Source organism: Montipora capricornis, chromosome 13, assembly GCF_036669925.1.
Source record: "Montipora capricornis isolate CH-2021 chromosome 13, ASM3666992v2, whole genome shotgun sequence".
Classification (NCBI taxonomy): domain Eukaryota; kingdom Metazoa; phylum Cnidaria; class Anthozoa; order Scleractinia; family Acroporidae; genus Montipora; species Montipora capricornis.
In genome coordinates, this window is record NC_090895.1 from 28,507,411 (window position 1) to 28,524,910 (window position 17,500).

At 39.8% G+C, this 17,500-nt stretch overlaps 1 protein-coding gene across 1 annotated transcript in view; it reads left to right on the forward strand.

Annotated features, from left to right (window-relative positions):
* The window catches only part of LOC138030752 (uncharacterized), a 22,159-nt gene that overhangs the window by 981 nt on the left and 3,678 nt on the right, over nt 1-17,500 (forward strand). The window contains exons 2-9 of the mRNA XM_068878628.1: nt 3,242-3,627; nt 4,360-4,465; nt 4,954-5,179; nt 6,777-6,811; nt 12,962-13,329; nt 15,099-15,593; nt 16,344-16,428; nt 16,913-17,500. The exon at nt 16,913-17,500 is cut by the window's right edge and continues 3,678 nt beyond it. Coding sequence (XP_068734729.1) covers nt 3,242-3,627; nt 4,360-4,465; nt 4,954-5,179; nt 6,777-6,811; nt 12,962-13,329; nt 15,099-15,593; nt 16,344-16,428; nt 16,913-17,136 — 1,925 coding nt within the window. The 3' untranslated portion in view covers nt 17,137-17,500. The remainder of the gene's footprint in view (nt 1-3,241; nt 3,628-4,359; nt 4,466-4,953; nt 5,180-6,776; nt 6,812-12,961; nt 13,330-15,098; nt 15,594-16,343; nt 16,429-16,912) is intronic.

Sequence of the window (17,500 nt, forward strand, 5' to 3'; positions counted from 1 at the left end):
TAAGAAACCTGTATGATTATTGAAAACGAGTGAAACTCCCCCAGAGATCATCAATTAATAATGGTGTTTATCTACACAGTGCGACCATTACATTTTTTATTTATTAGATTGCCGCACATTCCGTTTAAAACGTAAGAGGGTTTAATAACATTTTTACGGCCATTTTGAAACATTTAAAGTATTTGCCGAAAGAAAATTCGTGCCTAGATGAAATATGATCGCATGGGTGGGTGACTGTAACCTGCGATCAGAAATTCTTTTCCTTATAGAAAAAAACGCCTGATCGAAGGTTAGAAATGCTGAGATGTTTCGACAACCAGAGCGGCAGTCATCTTAAAGCCTAGTTTTCATATGTCGGGAAAATCCCAGACGATCGGGGATTTCGCATTTTCCCGACCGTCCCAGATTTTGCCGACTAATGAAAACCATAAATTGTATCCCCGATAATCTGGGATGGTCGGGGACGAATCGGGAAAATAGAAAGCGTTTCTATTTTCCCGACGCGTCCCATATTTTTGCGATCGTCGGCGATGATTCCCGACATATGAAAACTCAAATTTGTACAGTCGGAGGACGTCGGCGATGGTTTTAGCTCGTTACCAATCCTCTAAATTGCAAGGTTTGGCGAACTGTTGGTTTGGCACACTTTCCATTTATCTGGGACAAGCGTCTGGCGATTTTCAGATATGTCGGCAAAATCTGGGACGGTCGGGAAACTGCGAAATCCCCAATGGTCTGGGATTTTGCCGACATATGAAAACTAGGCTTTAGAGTGTTGAGGGGGTGTTTACATGATTCCGGGGCGACTTTCGCACCGGCCGCGAGTTCACTCCGGTTCTCTCTCTTCGCTCTGTATTTGTTTACATGATATCACCAAAAAATGTCATGTTCGGGCGACTCACACCGGCGCGAGTTCACCCCGGTTCCTTCACCGGAGCGAAAATTTCGTTCCGGCGCGAAATCTCGCAACGGTATCATGTAAACGAAGAACGACGACTCGTTCCGGTGTGAAATTGGCCTCCTTGGTGGGCTGGAACTGGTAGCACATGCGTACTTTTCCTGACAGACGCCATATTTGAAATTTGGATTCACACGTGTATTTTATCGATAAACGGTGTCCCCTCATGGTAACACGATACGAATTCACCTGGTCATCATGTAAACGCGATACGAGAGAAGTCTGTTTCCAGTTTCTCTTGGGACTTACAATGGTCCCAAGAGAAAATAAAAACAATGCTTATGCAAAAATTTGGAGGGCAAAACAAAGAGTATTATGGTATTTTCGAAAGTGAACAAATTTTTAGTTTTTAAAGAAACTGGTGCTGCGTAGGAGGGAGAGTGAAACATGAAAGCTTGGTTTTATCAGACGAGTTGATAAAGGTCGAATTACCACCTTGAAAGGTCTGGAAAGCTGACCTTTCGAGCTTTAGCCCTCCGCCAGTACCCTGCGAGCAGAGTCTCTTTCGATCTTCCTGGATAAGTCGGAAAGAGGAAAGTAGACTCTGCTCGCCGCCTCCACATTCTCTGAGTTGCCGCTCATCCAAAGAATTGGATGAGTCAGTCCAGTTTCGACTTTTCAAACCTGTTTTTTTAATTTTTGCGCATGATCAATCGCCACGCGTCGTCAATATTTTGAACTTTGCAACAGCGTGGCAATTTTAACTGTTAGAATTCCCATGAGTTTTTCCTATGTGTCGGTCACAGAAACTAGTCTGACAGAAACCTATAAATTTTTCAGTACAAAAAATGAAATGGCATTTTAAGGGAATGGACTATCTTGAGTCTCCAATGAAATGATTCCTTGATTGTCGTGTGTTTGCCAGAGTTGTTGGAAGATATCCCGATTGGTTGTTTTCGTTTTGTGGTTTTGTGGCTACTTTCCTCTTCCCGACTTATCTAGGAAGATCGAAAGAGACTCTGCTCGCAGGGTATCCGCCAGTGCCCTTCGTCAGAGCGACGAATGGCTAACGCCGGTGGAAAGTCACCTTTCCGAGTCTTCCATGGTGTCAGGGCACCCAACGTGCAAATTAAGCCAAAAGGCTTTGAAAGACATTTCTAGGCACCTTGTAATGTACAAAGACTGTCTAAAGAGATATTTTTATCACCCAAGAAGAATTTGATCTGTTCGGAAATCTTAGGTGCATGAGGGAAATTTTAGGGAATGATATCTTCATTTCTGAAATTGCTAGCTGAACGTTACCATCTAAGAACTTCCAACCGAACCATTTTCTCATCCGAAACTGCTAGGTGACGTTTTTAAGTGCCAAAAATTGCAAAAGTACCCCTTCCGAAAACGTAAGGAACTACTTTTTCCTGGTTGCGAATCTTTTAGGCGATGTTTCCGTAAAGAAATCTGTAGCTGTTTGGCAACGTAGAACCGAAATTCTCAGAACAGTTTGACTCTCCCTAACGCACATTTCACCAAAGAAAATCGTTGGGTGCCCCTGACTGTGGTAATTTGACCTTAATCAACTCGTTTGATAAACCAAATTTTAGGCATATCTAATTATTGTGAACAGTGTTGATGTTTCGAAGGAGAATTAGAAATAGACCTTATCAGCTAACTCAATGTTGTATCCAATTCAAATCTCGCGGGATGAAGATTCTTTGTGATTTGCATTTGCATTCATGTGTAAATGATATGGAAATAACTGGAGCAAAACGTTTTATTCCCAAAGGGTTTCAATAGGCCATTTCCGAGTTCATGCCTGCCTCCTCCTCAAAGCGAGTCTAAGTGCGAAGTTTTGTGATGGTAATGGGCCATTTCCAAGTTGCCGTTTGTCTCGTTTTCGAAGTGAGTCTTGGTGCTCAACTATTGTAAGGGAAATGAGTTTGATTTGCAATAGAATACGCAACTCTTTTCCATTTGAATGGTTGTGCACCAGGACTCGCTTTGAAACTGAGGCATGCAGCAACTCGGAAATGGGCTATTAGTTCTTATGAAAACTAATTTGCATAACAAAAACTTCGCACTTAGATTCGCTTTGAGGAGGAGGCAGGCATGAACTCGGAAATCGCCTATTAATCATCTGGTGCTTTCGTCCTCCATTTGCTCATTTTATGTCGTTTTCAGAACGAGAACGGGAACGAAATGAATCGAAATTTAAAAAGGCACGCCGCGCGGGGCAGTGCGGGGGCGTGCAGAACCGCCGGCCTCTTTCAGTTCCCTACTATCTGTTGAAAAATAACAGGGAAATTAAAAGAAAAGACTTTTTTTGAGTGTGTAATTACTTTCCAACAGTCACGTCACATGAAAGCTTCGATTTTCAAAATGCTTTCGATCAGTATGGCAACGGCGATGGTGACGACAGCAACTGCCCTTCGACAAATTTTCCGCCTGAACTTGGTGGCAAATGTCATGTCAGTGACTTTTGCAGCAAAATCACGTGCGAGGCTCGTGTTCAGGACAAAGAGGTCAGAATAACATTTCAAGTGAACAGATGTCAGCGACCGCTCACAGCAACAGTGAGGATTCAGCAAGGATCTTCGTTGGACTGGTCGCACACTTTCAAAGATGGTGATGTGATTGAGCTTCCAGTGGATAACAAAGAGTTGAGCCAGATTGGGAAATTTTCTGTTTCGCTCAAGGTTCATCTGAAGAAAGAAGGAAAAAAGGTTCATTTCAAGGTATTTAGAAGTGCCATTCAAGCATTTTGCAATGCTTCCGTAACCAACGATTAAATGATATATAACATAACATATCATACTTTATTTATTAATAACGTGGATATACACGTAGGTGGAGAGCTAGTTTACAGGTATTCCACCTTATAACTAATAAAAACCCAACAACTGGATTATTGCAATTGCGCAGAGAAGCCTGAAAATTTCAGAACTATGGCTATGAAGCCACTGACGTTGGAAGCTGGTCATTTGTTAACCCACAAATGACCACTCCCCACGTCAGTGCTTCGTAGCTCAATGAGTTAGAGCGTCGCACCGCTATCGCGAGGTCACGGGTTCAAATCCCGTTGAAGACCTGAGGGTTCTCTGCGCAATTGCAAAAACTGCGTTCATAACTACGAGGATCATAGCTTCACTCGACTTCCTTAACCGTTGGCAACCGATCATGGTCTTTGAGTGAGAATGGGGTTGTGATTGGCTACTTGAGCGGGCAACACGAGCCTTATCTTTCCACCCGAAGCTATTTGTTTTATCCTGAAACAAATCCCTAATCTTTAAGTTTGTAATGCCAAAAATCCTTTTGACTAAGCTTCTAGGTCAAAAAAGATTAATTTAAGCTTGCCCTTGCTCTATTTGCGTTTATTGAAAAAGCGCAAAAAAGAACCTCGATCAATGCCCAGCCATCGTTAGCTCACTCATGGCTAGTAACACTTACTGATGTATCTTTAATTTCAGCTGGAACTAATGGGCGATGTGAATGTGTCGTTCCTTCATTCACTCAGTCGTAAGTTTGATACCACGTTGTTGGATGGTGAGATGCCACTGAACTCTAAATATTGCGGTAAGAATTGCAGCCTTTGTCATAGAAAATAAACGACGAATTTTTTTTTTAAATCGTTGTTATGTCCTACTCTCCTCGCGGTTTAAAATCCCAACTGCACTCATCAGACATTCAGTAATAACACTCAGGGTTTTTATGGGAGGTCTGTGGACTTTTTCTATTTTCGTCTGTTTATCTTTAAATCGTTACAGTTGAAAAGCAAACTATAATGTTGCGATTGTGGTACAAAACCGCGCTAGTAAGGAGACTGGGGATAGCAGAACTGTGACGTCAAAACAAGAACGCAGGGGATGTTAGGGATAAAAATTTCGTTCTGGTTTTGACGTCACAGTACTGCTATCCCCAGTCTCCTTACTAGCGCGGTTTTATACCCCACCGGAAGTAATTGTTTTTACCTCGGAAAACTATGATGTTTTGATTGAGTAAATAAAGAAAAATCTCATATGCACTTTTTAAAGGACAATACTATTTTGACATTTTTTCGCCAGGTTTCAGTGCATGGTTCGATAAACAGCCACAGTACGTGAAGATGCTGACCATAGCCGGGTCAATCTTGGTGTTAATTTTTTTCATTCTTCTCGCTGCCTGTGGTTGTTGTAAGTGTTGCAGGCGCCGTGCACCTACGCGTCTGCAAGTCAACTTGCCCAGTCATCGTATCCAGATCTCCTCTGGCAAGAGTAAAGTGCCTATACAAAGACTATTCAACGAGGGTTAGTTCCCGCGTAGACTCATGTCGAGTTGAAGACATGACAGGATCGGCATACTTTAGAGACACTGTTGTGCATTAAATTTCTTTTCCAATGCCACGCTGTTGATCGAAGACAGATTGGACTTGATTAATTTAAAATTTATGAGACGATCGGACCAATGATAGGGTGAGCAGAAACTTGTTCGAGAAACCGGGAGTTCGAGGTGGCAAAAAGGAATTTTATGATAGATAGTTTTTAGGTAATTTGATGGTCTGGTAGGACTTCCCTTTCTCTGCACTGAAGAGCGATATCGAGATACCAAGGCATTAACTGGAATTTGCTGCCCAAATATTAAATTTTAGTTTTTAGGTGAACGCAACGGTTTTAAATGAAAATTATGCCTACTTTTACACTCCCTTTAGTATTGCACAATAACGTTTTGTCATTGGCTTAAAATTCTCCCACCAAATTGTCAGCCAATCAAAGGAAGAAGCAAAATCGGCTCTCATTTCCCGCGCTTGGAGCTGGTCACGTGCAATTGTTTTGCAATATGATTAGCTCATTTTATTTATCATGCCGAAATTAAAAATTTGCTGCTAAAGCATTAGCAAAAACATTTTTGATTTTCGTGGGAAGTACTTCCATTGGGAGCCTGTCTTGTTTCGTTGGCAAAAGACACAGTCAATAAAATAAACCGATAAAAGTTCAAATTAATTTTATTGAAGTGGTTTTGATAAAACGAATTATTGAGAAAGTTGTGTGCTTCAGAGGAACTTGTTTATCCCATTAACAATTTACACAATAAATGTATAGCCAGGAAGACATTGTTGTAACAGGCAAAGTTTGAAAATACCACAAATTATAAGAAATTTGACAATACAGAATCGTGACTGTTTACCATAAGGACGATAAGTTCGTTAACCTGTTCTAGGCTCTCAGATAGTTGGGAAAGCGAATCGAGAATTTCTCTCGCAGTTTCCGTGATTCTCTTCCCTACTATCTGAGAGCCTGGAACAAGCTACAAGTGCCGTACTGCACTCAACCAAGTTCCCGGGGCTCTGGTAACGAAGTTGCACTACCTTACAAAGCTTTGAATTTTGTGGTTAACTGTTACACATTAAGTATGTCATTGTAATACCTTTATTAGTGCGATGTCCTCCCTGGTCCGCGTTGAATATGTGTTACTGGGTGCCTCATTCAGAGATGACAGGCCAAGACGTCACCTGGGGCCCGTTTCTCGAAAGTCCCGAAAACTTTTCGGGCCAGGATAGCCATTTGTGAACCTGGCAACCGCATGTTTTGGAATGCCGATCTTTTAACATGCTTTCAAGGTAGCTAAAAGCAAACTGACTGTGAAATTTGAGGACTTAAATCCTCTCTGTTCTTGAGATACAGAGGGAATTGTGACACCCGAAAATGGCCCGTAAAGTTTCGGGACGTTCGAGAAACGGGCCCCTGGCCCCAGGTGTTCGATGGGTGGTTATTACTACCCACTGGATAACTCAATTGTCTTTGCTAGTGCTTATCCACTGGATAGTGATTTATCCGGCGGATAGCGATATCCATCTTTTGAACAACCGAGGCCTGATCCGCAATTTTCAAAAATAACCTTAATTTGCCAGTTTTGAACGTACAGGAGGAGGAGGAGGAGGTTCAGGTACAGAGGTTTCCTGGTGGCACAATTCCCTTTAGGAAAACTTATTCAACTTATTGATGAATGGGATTATATGGCTACCAGAATTTAACATTCGTAACCTTGGATGTTGCAGAAAAGCAGTTAAACTAAAGTAAGAATCAATAGGAATTTCTTATATGAAATAAGCTGCGGTCAAAAGGAATCAGGGTTAAGGTCACCGAGGTCAGCTGTTTTTTTTTTTTAAGTTGACCGCTGACCAGGTACTGGTTTTCGATGGGAGTGCAGGCTCAACCCTGATAACTCACCTGCACATAAGCGAGGCTTCATTTTTCGCGCGCGTTCTGTGGCTCGACGCGGCTACACGGCCATACTATATATCAATGAAAGTTCTTACACAGTCAACGCTTTTCGTGTTCAGGTGGAAAACAGTTTGGATGATGTTTTCTTTCTGCATGGTTTCAATCCAGTTTGACATATCATGTTATCTGTGGTCCACACTGGTGGCTACGCAGTTATTCAAGTCAAGCATCGGAGGGATATAAACTTAAAGCTGAGTGTTTATTTTTAATTTGCTTAGAGCTGCTTTTTTTCTCTGTATTGCAATTTTTGGCATATCTTTAGAAGATCTGATAAGGTTACATGATGCCTGAAGGACCTATGACTAGAACAGAAAGACTGAGCAAAAGAGAACGACAACGACAACGACAAAACAGAATACCAGTAATAGCTCATACTTAGCACACAAATTCTTTCCTTGGGCACTAAACCGTTTGTTATTATTTAAAGTGGATGCGTATTTTTAAAAAGTGGTTTTAATCCGTTCTTCCTTTCTCCAGGACTGAAAATCGAATTTTTATTGTCAACTGGAATTAAATAACATAACTGTACTCTTTTGGACATAAAGAAAAAGTTGATTTGTTTGTTTGTTTCCTCTAAAATGGGAGCGAACAAGTGCTTTTTTAATCCGTTTGCCAAAATTTTTTCGTTGTGCCTCGACAGTGACAAGAAAAATTTGCCCTTATGTGATAAACACGTATTCAAAATGAGTTCTCGTAAAATTAGAGGGAAATCTCACTAGATTGTGTTTTCAGAAGTTTGTGTAAAGCACCCAAACGTTATTTAAGTGTTGGAGCAGATCGTGTTTGAAGTTCGTCCTTTCTTGGTTGTATTGCCGTATCTTGCCGATTCTTGTGCCAAGCCAATCTGGCGTGTTGCAATGAAATACATCAAAATGTGAATGCTCTTGTTTTCAGAGATAAAGTGGAATAAAGTACATCAGTAAAACTCTTCTTTGACCTTGAACTGACAAAGTTGTTTTTATGGCTTCTAATTTTAGCATGATTCCTTCTGAAATGACTTTTTTTCCTTTTCAATTTAGCTCGCTAAGGTTGTGCTTAATGCTTGTTTTCTTTTAAAACTCATTCGGTTCAAGAAAAAATTATTGCCAAACTGGTGAATTGCAAAGTAAATTTCACTGGAAAAACCGATGTCGCACTCATCCCTTCGTGATTCATGCGATATTGTTTTTTAGCGTAAAATTTACCGTGGAAGTCATTAGTTAGGCAATGCATTTTTCTATAGAAGAAAGCAAAGAAAATGATTTAATTATTAAAGCAGCAACCGGAAACATTTTCACAAACCGTACAGGCAGTAAGAATAAATGACCAGGGAGCTGCGCTTTTAGGCTTGGCTAAATCTATATATTATTTTATGAACTATGTTTGGTGAATACTTCTGAAGTTCCTCGCGTACTAATCCGGCATGAAGAGTAGAAAGGACGTGGATTCTTAAAATAATTTGTACAGGAAATCGCATGATCTCTGTTTGTCAATGTTAAGGGAGTGAGCCACTGCTGTTTTCTTTATAGAGCGACATCGTCTGACGAATTAACGAGGCATTCGTATGCAAATTAGTGTCCTGGGAGCCGTTTCTCAAAAGTCCCGAAACTTTACTGGCCATTTTCGGGTGTCACAATTCCCTTTGTAACTCAAGAACGGAGAGCATTTAATTCGTCAAACTTCACAGTTATTTTCTTTTTGTTACCTTGGAAACATGTTAAAAGATCGGCCTTCCAAAACAAGCGGTCGGCAGATGGCTTTTCGGGCCCGAAACGTTTTCGGGACTCGAGAAACGGGCCCGTGGTATTGTCAAGTCCAAGTTATATTTCGCTATGCTTGATTTCTCAACCGATTAGCAAGTCTTTTAGTTGAGTAAGAGGACTCTTTTGTCTCCAACTGAAAGGTTTGACGCCCGGTTTTTGTTCGCTTTATGCAACAATCGAGGCACACGGGAAGCATATGAAGTTCCCATACTGCCCAGTGGTGATATGCTGGCATATGACGTCAAAACCAGTAGGAGTCGCCGATCGAATGGTGAAGCAATTTACATACATAGCGCCTTTGTTGTTTATAAATCTTGTTGGAAAAGCGCTTCAACGCTTCATTGATGGACATAATGATGCTTTTCATCATTTTAGTCTTTATTTCGGCGAGTTGTGGTAAGTTTTCTTGATTTTTAGTTGAATATTTGCCTGTCCGCATGCGAAAAATTCCATGCGTGCACACTTCCATTTCAATGTAATGTAATGTGGGTTTTCTTGTTTAAACAATCGTCATGGACTCATTCCATTAGAGTCAACGCAAATAAATTCCCTGGGTTTCGGTGTAAAGGGCATAGGTCTTAAAGGTCCGTAAAGGGCGAGTCATGACTTCAGAACACTTTAACTCCCATCCTCTTCAGTCGACGCTTGCAAACACTCTTTCTATGTAAGATCAATCTATGGAACGCGTTATCAGCTGATGTTGTTAGATCAGCATCTTATCCAGAATTTATCCGAAGAGTAGCCACTACTTTGACATATTAATTTAATTCCTTCGTTTTATTCTCATACTACGTAATTTGAGCGACTGCTGGCCGCTCCATTGCGGGATTAGCATTAGTTAGCTAGTGGCAATTACCCTGATTAAGGACGACAAGCGGTAATAAAGGTAATAATCAAGACCAAAGTCCATAGTTTTTTATCTAAACGTTAATAAATTTATCATAAAAATAACAATAAAAATATTTGTCATAAAAATATTTTCCGTAAATTTTAATGCTCAGATAAATAATGACAGTAACCATTTTCACAAGGTTTTGACATGACATGAGTTGAAGGGACGAAATGTGGCTTTCAATCGCCATTATGGTCATTTTGGTCTATTGCATGGCATTATATGGTTATTATATTCAAATTGTAAGGGCTGCACTCCAGTTAATTGACAGGGAGAAGGTATAATACTTTTGTGTATGTATTCCCTATTGTTGACATCACATCATACTGCTGATAGCTATCTTGAGACTACAAAGAAGATGGTCTTATTTATTAACTTTTCCAGTCAAGCTGGCAGAGTGCCACAACAGCTTGCGCCAATTACTGTGGCCTCTTTTTTACCCTCCCAACCATGATACACAGCAGAAGACAGACCACAACACCGGGAACTACATGCCCTACTCTTGTGTGTGGGTTCTTTTACGTCTCACAGGATTATAAACATTGAAGGGTTGCGAGACGGGGACCTTTGGCTTATCGTCCTTATCCGAGAAGACTTGAAAGTCTAACCATTTGCAGATGTACTTACAATGGCAGCACTTTCTCCTCAGTTATTTAAAGACATTGAGTGTTGGTCCGGCCTCCTGCGTGACAGTCTGTTGCTCAACGAACTGAGCCACCGGTGCGCATAAATCTTCGAACATTAATTTTTTCTCACACATTGTAAGAAAATATCCATTTTGGGAGATGGTTCCTAGTGAGAAGGAAGGAAATCTCTGTGTGGATCTTCTTAATTTGCTGTCACACGTATGCATCTCAACGTCAGTGCAACGTCACTTCCACTTAAATTCTGCCATTGGGCAGACAATGAAATTCAAACTAGTTATAGCTAGTTTTAAACCAGGTAAGAGTTTAATTATTTGTCTAAAGTTCTGGACAACATTGAGGAGATCCTTGCAGACGTTTCCTTTCATGAGAGAGGGAAATCCAGGAACTCGCTGACAAGCAAGGTATACAAAAGAGGCGAAAGCAGCAGAACTTATTTTGAAAAGTCTATTAAAAAATGAATTTTAAAAAGGTGATTTTTTTTCCCTTCCATTTCACTATGAAATTACAGTACATTCCAACCTTGATTATCCGGACCTCGATTATCCGGACTCTTTCTCTGGTCCCAGTTTTGCCATGAATATTTATTAGTCATGGTTGAGATCCATAGCCATATTCATTTTAAAACTACAGCGTTGAAAAGTGAAGAAAAGGTGAGTTTGTTTTGCTTAAGAAAAGCAAAAGCAGTGTTCGCATGCATCATAACTAATGAAGAACTTTCGAATGTGTTCTGATTGGCTTAATTTGAAATTTCACATGCTATGGGCTCGTTCGGCATGGTATGTAAAACAGCGTCATGAATGTTTATTCATGATCATCACATCCTTGAAGTATAAGCAGGGACCGCAGTGGGGGAGGGGCTGGTAGGGCTATAGCCCTACCACTTTTTTTGCTTGGGTTGATTTTTCAGTGCTTGAGGTCACATGAATAATGTATGAATTTTACCCTGTGAAAGTAACAAAACACATCTTCCCATACATATGCGCTCACAAAGATTTTTAACCCTCCCTGTTAAGCGATCCGTTCTTTTGATAAAAGACAAAAAGTCTATAGTTTTGAGATTTATCTCTTCTTCTGATGTTGAAGACTGGTTTGATGTCAAAAATGAGCTCCCAACTGCGCCAAAGTTGTCTGATGAGCAAATTTTAGAAAGGATTGTTGGACAGTCTTTTTTTTTGAAGATGAAAGTGGTGGCAATGATTGCATACCTGCAATCTCAGCTCAGTCTCAACATCTGCTTAGTGTTCCTAAATCCAGAACTGTTACCTATGGCGATAGAGCATTTTCGGTACGTGCTCCTAAGCTATGGAATGAACTGCCTTTTCAGTTGCGCATGTCGTCAAATTTTCAAGCATTTAAATCAGGACTGAAGACGATTCTTTTTAAAATGGGCTATCTTTAGATGGGGATTTGCTTTATTATTTTGCATACTTTTATTTATTTTATTTATTTTCTTTAATTTTTTAACTACATATAATTATAGAAATTAGAATAGTAGAATGAAATTGTAAAATTGTTTTAGAGTTAGTATAAGGTTTAAAACTGTAAAGTGCTATGAATAACACCAGGATGGGTGACCTACTGGGAAGCAAACTCATTGTTGTGAGTTTGTGGGAAGTAGGGACAGTATATTGGTAAGAGCACTGATCCCCCACTAGTGGGGACAGCATTCCATTTTGGATATTGCTGCAAGCACAGCTGAAGGCTGAGTTTGTGGTAGTTTGCAAATGTGCTCCAAGCTAGGTTTTTCTCTGGGTTCTTGGGTTTTGTTTCCTAAGGAATCAGCATGTGGTTTACTGGTGGTCCACTTGTGAGGGCCCAGTATGGCTAAGGTGTAACTACAGGTATGCATTTAATTTAATTTAATTTAATTAATTTTCAGGATAAGAATTCTCATAATTTCAAACACCAGTCTCAATTTTTCTAAGAATTGTTGAAGGATATTATTGCGATGTCTCTTGTTTCAAAATTATTGATAATGTTACCTCTTTCTATCAACCTAAAATCAAGGAAAGCTTCTGTATGGAACACCGATAATCACACCGATAATCACTTCGCCTTCGGCGAATAATCGTTAAATATCTGATTGTAACGAACATTTAACCCTTTGACACCCTAACCGGTCTAAGGCGACCAGACTTAGTATTTTACTCCGTCTGTGTAATGCCAGAGTATTTTACTCTGTCTAACGCCAGAGTATTTTACTCTGTCCAACACCAGACAATTTTACTCGTCAATAGGGAACCCCCGGGAGTCAATGGGTTAATCACAAACTATGTTCCATTAATCTATAAAGAATCTTTGTATTGATAGTTACATATACAGATCATGTTGTAAAAATTTTACAGTGTTACATGTAAATACTCAATATGGCTGATAATGATGTTTGAAACACATCAAAACATGTTCTTAAATTCAAAAGTGTGGTTGTATTTTAAAAAATAGTAATGTTATTGTAACTCTTGCGCTATCAAGACTATTTGGAAAAGTTGATGAAATTACTAATGACTTTTCTTTTCCATGTTGTCCTCCAGCTGAGAATAAAAGAAATCATCACCTACCAAGTTCATGCCCTCAGCCTGTATTTGCTCCAAGTGTTTCAGGACAGAAACAGTGCAATTTTAGCCATCACTGCAGCAAGGTGGAATGTATTGTGTCAAGTGATGGTCACAAATTGGCAGTCAACATGAAAATAAATGAGTGTCAAGAACCATTAAGTGCAACAGTGACTATAAAACAAAATGATGAAAATCTGAATTGGTCTCATACCTTGAAGGATGGAGAAAAAGTCGAAGTCCCAACTTCTTCGAAGAATTTTACTGGAGACTTAAAAGTTACTGAAAGTGCTATATTTATACAAGTTGGGCTGAGGAAGATCAATGAAAGCATTGTGAATTATACAGTAAGAAAATTAAACATATTTTTCCTAGAATTATTGATTCACATTTGCCCTGTACTATCTATTTCTTTGCTTACGAAATGGCTTGGACCTCAACAGTTGCCAATGCGACTATGTTTACCTTAAAGGTGACCAAGATTCAAAACTCAGTCACCACATTGGCGACCAGAATTCTTCGAGTTCCATATATCCCACCTTTATATACTGTGCAATTAAACAAATCTTTAAGTGAGATAAATCATTGTGAATGCCTGAGGTTTGTAGCAAAATTGTGATGAACTCAAATCAGAAGGAAATACGTCAACATATGCCATCTTTGGTTTTTTTTTAACAGTTACGTTGTATATTGTGGAGTGAAGTGTCCCTTTTACCAAAAATGCTAATTGCGGGCTCACAATAGTCCATAATTTGCAACTGTGGCGGCACTTTGCATGTGCTCTCATTTGATGTTATTGTTGAGTGATTTAAATTTTAAAATCGGTAGTTTTAATGCATTTTTCATATAGCTCTCTTTTCTTTCTGAGAATAAAAATGGCAACTAACTTTATAGGCTTGGCGACAAATTAGAAAATTCAGGAGCCAGAAGTCTCCTTGAGAAAAAGTAAATTTCATGCCCTGAGTTGGCTCATAGTCTGCATTACTTTGGGATGTCAAAGTCTCACTTGGGTGACTTAATGGTCTTAAATAAGGCTGAACAATGCTGGGCTAGTTTTAACAAAAATTATTTCTTTAAAATATTAAAACCCATAGACTCCTGAGGGTTCCCCATTGATGAGTAAAATCGTCTGGCGTTAGAGTAAAATACTAAGTATGGCCGGTTTAGACCAGTTTGGGCGTCAAAGGGTTAATTAATGGGAACTTAGGTTTTTCAGTGAGTGATTAACTGAAGGTAGCGCGGCATTGTTCAGCATTGTTTGCAAAATGAGAATGTCGCATTGATATGTTTGGCATTTGTGGAGGGTCTGACTTAGTTCCTTAATTAACCCATTGACTGCTCAGGTGCCCTAGCATTCCCCCAGTTGACGAGTAAAATCGTCTGACGTTAGACAGAGTCAAATCTATCAAGTCCAACTCCGAGGAGTAAATGAGTTAATGGAGGGGACAATATAGCTTGTGACTGATTAACCTATTGACTCCCCAGTCACCCTAGGACTCCCCCAGTTGAAGGCAAAAGGGAGCTTTAGCAACGACAACGGTGACGGCAACGAGAACGTTACAAATTTGCATATTCAGTGGGCAAAAACAATAGCTTTGCTCGCCCTGCACGTGCTTTTTTCATTTTTGTCCATTTCTTTGCCGTTGTCAGCAAAGCAACAAAGTGAAATTACCAAGTTTGAGGTGTTATGGAGAACGTCAGCACTTGGAGATAAAATTGCGTTTTTCTCCCCTAAATTAAGCGCCGCTCGTAACGGTTTCACTCCTGAGGGACTGCCACACCTTTGTCATATTAAAAGGCTTGGAATAGTCGCGAAGTGATCGCAATAACATGAATTTATGTTTTTACATGACGTTCTCGTTGCCGTTCCTGTCGTCGTTGCTAAAGCTCCCTAAAGTAAAATCTGTTAGGTCTCACTCAAAGTCAGCTCAATTTCCAGCAGTTTTAGGAGCCCATGTTCCTTTCCCCGTAGCAGACTCCCAAAACGGCTGGAAATCAAGCCTACACTCAAAGGAGTCAATGGTTAAAGTGCATAATGTTATGGGAGAATGTGGTGGTAAATGAAAAATCTCAAGTTAATTAATGTGAACGTTTGTTTTTTAAATTTTATTTTCAGGTAACGATGGTTGGTCACGTAACAGTTTATGGCAAGGTCAATCCAGTGAATGTGCTGTTGTTGCAAGGAGAAGTGCCGATGTGGAACCGAAATAATTGTTCACAATATGGTGTTCTTAATGCTGGTACTAACTCACCAACAAAGAAAATATCTACTGAGGCCAGCTTAGTAAAGAAACAAAGTCACGAGAAAGTTGAAAACTTATTATGTCCTGTCGTTAAACTTGAGGATGGTACTAAATGCACAGTGAGTAACAAATGCACAAAGATAACGTGTAGGTCAACCAATTCATCCATGGACATGGTGTTGATTGTTAACATAAATCAATGCAGTGATCCAGTGACAGCAACAGTTACAGTCAATTCACAGGCTCAGAAGTGGTCACATATGTTTAAAGATGGTGAAGAATCAGACTTAATTGTTCCCAAGGGTGTAAGAGTAAAAGTGTCCTTGAGTGCTGTACTGAAGAGAAAGGATGACCACATTTATGTTAAGGTATTTTTTAATGAGCTACTTATGCTGCCTTCCCTGGTTCCCTGTCCATTCCTTGAAGTGCAGTCATGGTTTCCACGTGCAAGATGTCACATCCTCTTATCATCCCTCGGGGCCATGATTTTTTCATTCAACACTTAGATTTACATCTGCACTTTCCAACACATGAAAAGAAACTTTTGACTTATCGCTGTTTCTGCTTAGGTGGCCTCATACATCATAATCCTTTTGAGAGATATCACTGCCAAGCCGGCCACTTCTGCTGGAGAGAACAGGACAGCCAAAACATCGGGGACTCCATTCCCTACTCTATTCGAGTAGTGTGTAGGTTATTTAGTGTCCTACAGGGAACCTTTGAACATACATGTAGAAGATATTAATTTTGAGGTGGACCCTACAGTTTACAGTCCTTATGCAAGAAGACTTGGAGGTCTAACTATTTGCAGATGAAATTACAAAGGCAGCACTTTTTCCTCAGTCATTTTAAGATCCTGAGTGTTGATCTAGGTGGGGTTCAAACCTGCGACCTCCTGCACGACACAGCCCGATGCTCAATCAACTGAGCCACTGGGGCATGGTGGTAGAATGTCTGTTGAAAACCCTTGACATCTTGCTGTGCCTCTCCTTTTTCTCCTGTGTCAGATCTATGCATTACACTCTTTCCTGGTTCTCCTAGCATAATTTAGATACAATGGAGATACCATAGTAAAGTTGAGAGAGTTAAACTTGTAAAAATTGATTTGGTTTTTGTAGTTCATATTGTTGTTGACCACATTTGAAAGGCAAAGAACAAACAGCACACTTCTGGAGTCTTGGCTACCTCAGTTTTCAAAATGCGGTAAGGTAGAGACTAAATAAATTATAGGTCTGTCAAATAACTTTCCTCAATGTCTTCTTTTCCTTATGAAAATAGTAGATCTGCGAACTTTTATCCATGATCTATGGGGTCATTCTTAAGAAACAAAACTTTCGTTTATATGAAAGGTTTCATGTATCATCTCAAAAGATCCTTTTCTAAATGGTGACTTAATTGGGATACTGTGAAGAAAACTGAGTTCTCCTTTGCAGGAATTGAGCCTATAACTATCTGATTACCATTTCTGAACCAGGTTCACTCCCACTTTTAAGTGCTAATAGTAAAAATTGTTGAAAGTTCATGAATGTTTTGGTACTGTAAATGAATGAAAATTAAGAAGTTGATGCCACTGTTTGTCAGTCCTTGTGGATCCACAGCAACAACCGATGATGATTTTGATGGTTGCACATGTTTTGTGATTTGTTGTTAATCTTGTTTTGAAAATGTGCATTTTCTTCAATTTTAGAGGAAATCAAGGGCCATAAAAGATCCAGTAGTTCCTGGTTTCATCACCAGCCACAACATGTGAAGATTTTGGTGGTAGCCATCCCCGTCATTTCTCTGTTGTTAGTAGGAATTGCTGTTGGCTTTTGTTTTTTCACAAAGCGTGGAGGATTGTGCCACCCAATGTTCATTTCACGCCAAGGAAGGAATAGGGTACCTATGCAACCATTAGTTGATGAGATTTAATGGGTTAATATGTCATTCCAGGAAGCACTGTTTTGTGGTTATTGTGGTCATAGTTTATATAGATGGACTGGTTATCAAACTCTGGAAACTTCAAAAGCGAGAACAGAGACATTGCCATTCATGTTAACTTCACCATGACCATGCACAATCTTTTGTCCTCAGTTCACAACTGAGTTTTGAATAAATTAATTGAAATTAATCGAAACTTTTGATTGGCTGTCTAGGAAAAAAAGGGTGTGGTTTCTGCACGGTCAGGGCCAAAACGGCGAACCAAAACATGAAACAAAGAAACTTGTGGGGTTTTGTAACCATCTCCGTATATAATTAACTCTGTGGTGGTGAAACTGTGTTGAAATGTGTAGCT